This window comes from Trypanosoma conorhini (genome assembly GCF_003719485.1).
Source record: "Trypanosoma conorhini strain 025E chromosome Unknown Tco_14.4_contig_01455, whole genome shotgun sequence".
Classification (NCBI taxonomy): Eukaryota; Euglenozoa; class Kinetoplastea; order Trypanosomatida; family Trypanosomatidae; genus Trypanosoma; species Trypanosoma conorhini.
The window spans coordinates 1-2306 of NW_021705556.1; the positions used below are offsets into that span (position 1 = coordinate 1).

The 2306-nt window shown below is 59.0% G+C and overlaps 1 protein-coding gene across 1 annotated transcript, besides 1 other annotated feature; it reads right to left on the reverse strand.

Moving 5' to 3' along the window:
- Tco025E_10084 (uncharacterized protein) lies at positions 1-2139 on the reverse strand (the record flags this gene model as incomplete). The annotated part of the gene is made up of 1 exon (XM_029376875.1): positions 1-2139. A coding segment is annotated over one exon (2139 nt), but the record flags the coding sequence as incomplete, so codon positions are not given.
- A 113-nt stretch (positions 2140-2252) lies between these two features.
- Positions 2253-2277: a microsatellite.
- Positions 2278-2306: the final 29 nt, after the last annotated feature.

The window sequence follows — 2306 nt, forward strand, 5'->3', positions numbered from 1 at the left end:
GCGCTGCTTCACCGCCTTTTTATATAATTCCTCACAAGCTAGTTTTTGGGAGCGAGATGACGATCTTTGCGGGGAGGTGGCTGGAGCCGGCTCGGCATCGCTTTTCTTTCTCCGAGACGAAGACGCCAGCGTGGCTCTACTGTAGCTTACAGCCGCCGAACAACATCGCATGTTAAAGCCAGTGTTTGTCTTGGGTCGAAACGTGCACCCCTCCAGTTCCTTTTTTTGCTTTTCCTGTGCAAGGCTCGCCGCGCTCCTGTACCCCTGTCGCGTGAGTCGCCACGCCAGTAGTTCCTCGTTCTTCTTGGAGAGACGATTCGTTTTGAGGTATTCGCGCAGTTGATCGGGGTTTTGAAGCAGCTCGCTTTGTATGGCGTTGGCTCGCGACTCCCGCTCCTGCGATGTTAACATCCGTCGTGAGGGGGTCTCCATCTCTAATCGGGCGAGAATTCGGGCATGAAGCGCCTCCTCCATCTCCTTCTGCTCCCGCTTCCGCTCTGCCCGCCGGGCCCGTTCCTGCTTCTCTGCCATGGATTCAACGGCCTCCTTGTAGAGGCGTTCGAACAAGGCATCATTCGCGGCGGTCATTCCATTTCTTACGCTCTGTGAAGTGTCAAATTGGCTACTCTCCGCCCGGGCGGAGTCAGTGAAATGGAGACGTTCAAACAACTCCTCGCGCCGCCGTTCGTACTCCCTGCGCCACTCTCGACGTCGCTGCTCATCCTCGGCGCTTTCTGCCAGCAGACGTTGTTTAGCCTCATCTAGTTTCAGGTAGTGAAGGATACGACTGCGACGTTCGTCTCGGTCACGGCGGTTGTTCATGTGATACAGGCGTTCAAAGGGATTTCGAAGCATCGCGCGTTCCATGGCCACATCACACTCCCTAACCTCATTGCGAACCGTGTCCATCTCATCATCTAGCAGAGCCAAAATTTCTTCCTTTTTCTCACGTCGCCCGGGTGTTGGGGACTCTAACATCCGATACCGTCTAAACCGCTCTAACGCCGGACTATGGACGACGGTATGCCGCAACGGCGTGGTCTGCGTCTGGGACGAACAGGCACCGCCGTGTGCCCGACGAGGGGAGGAAGGCGCCCTACCACGATAAGGGGAAGGTTTTACGTCGCGTCTCTCGAACCCTTTTCTCGCACATCCCGCGCCGCGGTCCGAGCTGTAGGAGCGCGCAGAAGGTGTACCGTGTGACCCCCATTTCTTCCGGGGGTTGCTGTCCTCCGACGCGCTACGCGTGGATGCCACAGCGCGTGAGGAGTTACTTCTTGCACCGTGTCTGCCCATTTGCTCGGCGTTTTTGGAGCCCAACGAGGCACAACTTCCCCGACTACTTCGCTGTGACCGCAACCCCGCTCCACCCTCACGCCGCGGAGTGCTTTCCCCTTGGGCATCCCGTCCTTTGCCACCGCTCTGCAAGCGACTTTCGCTTTCCACAGGCGTTCGCCGCATCTCGACAAGCGCCGCCACCGCCTTCTCATGCGAAGGTCGGAAATCAATTTTCTGCGCGTCCTCGACTGGCTTGTTGTTTTCGCAGCGGTGCTGCTCAGCGCATGCGTCCCCGTCATGGGCACTACCATCTTCCGCGCCGTTGCCATCGATGGTGTCCGCAACGCGCCCCTCACCACCGCCAACTCGCTGAGGACGCAGGTTCGTTTCACAAGACGTGGCGACGGGGGCCTCCTGCAGAAACATGATACTCGGTGGAGACGACTTGGATGCAGGGATCGTCCCGTCATCGATTGCAAATTCGATAGAAGACGCCCCATCCTCGGCGTCCTCCGGATTCTCGGGCTCGGCGGCGCCTTCCGCACTCGCGACACCGGCAACTTCAGTGTTCGTCACCTTCCCATCTGGAATGGACTGCGCCGAAAACTGGCGCGCCGCGGACCCCGACGGGGCAGCCCCGCCTTCGTGAGCCTCAGCGGAAGTTTTCACCTGCTCCGGCTCCTGGTGCTCCGCCGTTTCGGCTATTGCGCCCGTAAGGCTGTGAGCCACGGAGCCCGTAGAGGCAACCTCCGGAGGCTGCTCGAGGGCAAGCGAGCCCCGTTCTGGCGTCTGTGAGAGTGATATTGACCTGCGTGTTTGGCGTGAGCAGTACGTGGAGGAGTCGTCGTCCATCAGGCTCATTGCGGGCGGCCCCTCTCACTCCCCACCGCCGTGGCTGGTCCAACTAGAGAAGGGGAGGGGACGATTCTTTACCCGAACTTTCTCGCCTGTCACAAGAGGACGAACACAAGCAAAGAGAGAGAGAGAGAGAGAGAGAGAAGGAAAAAAGGTAAAAAGACGACGGACGA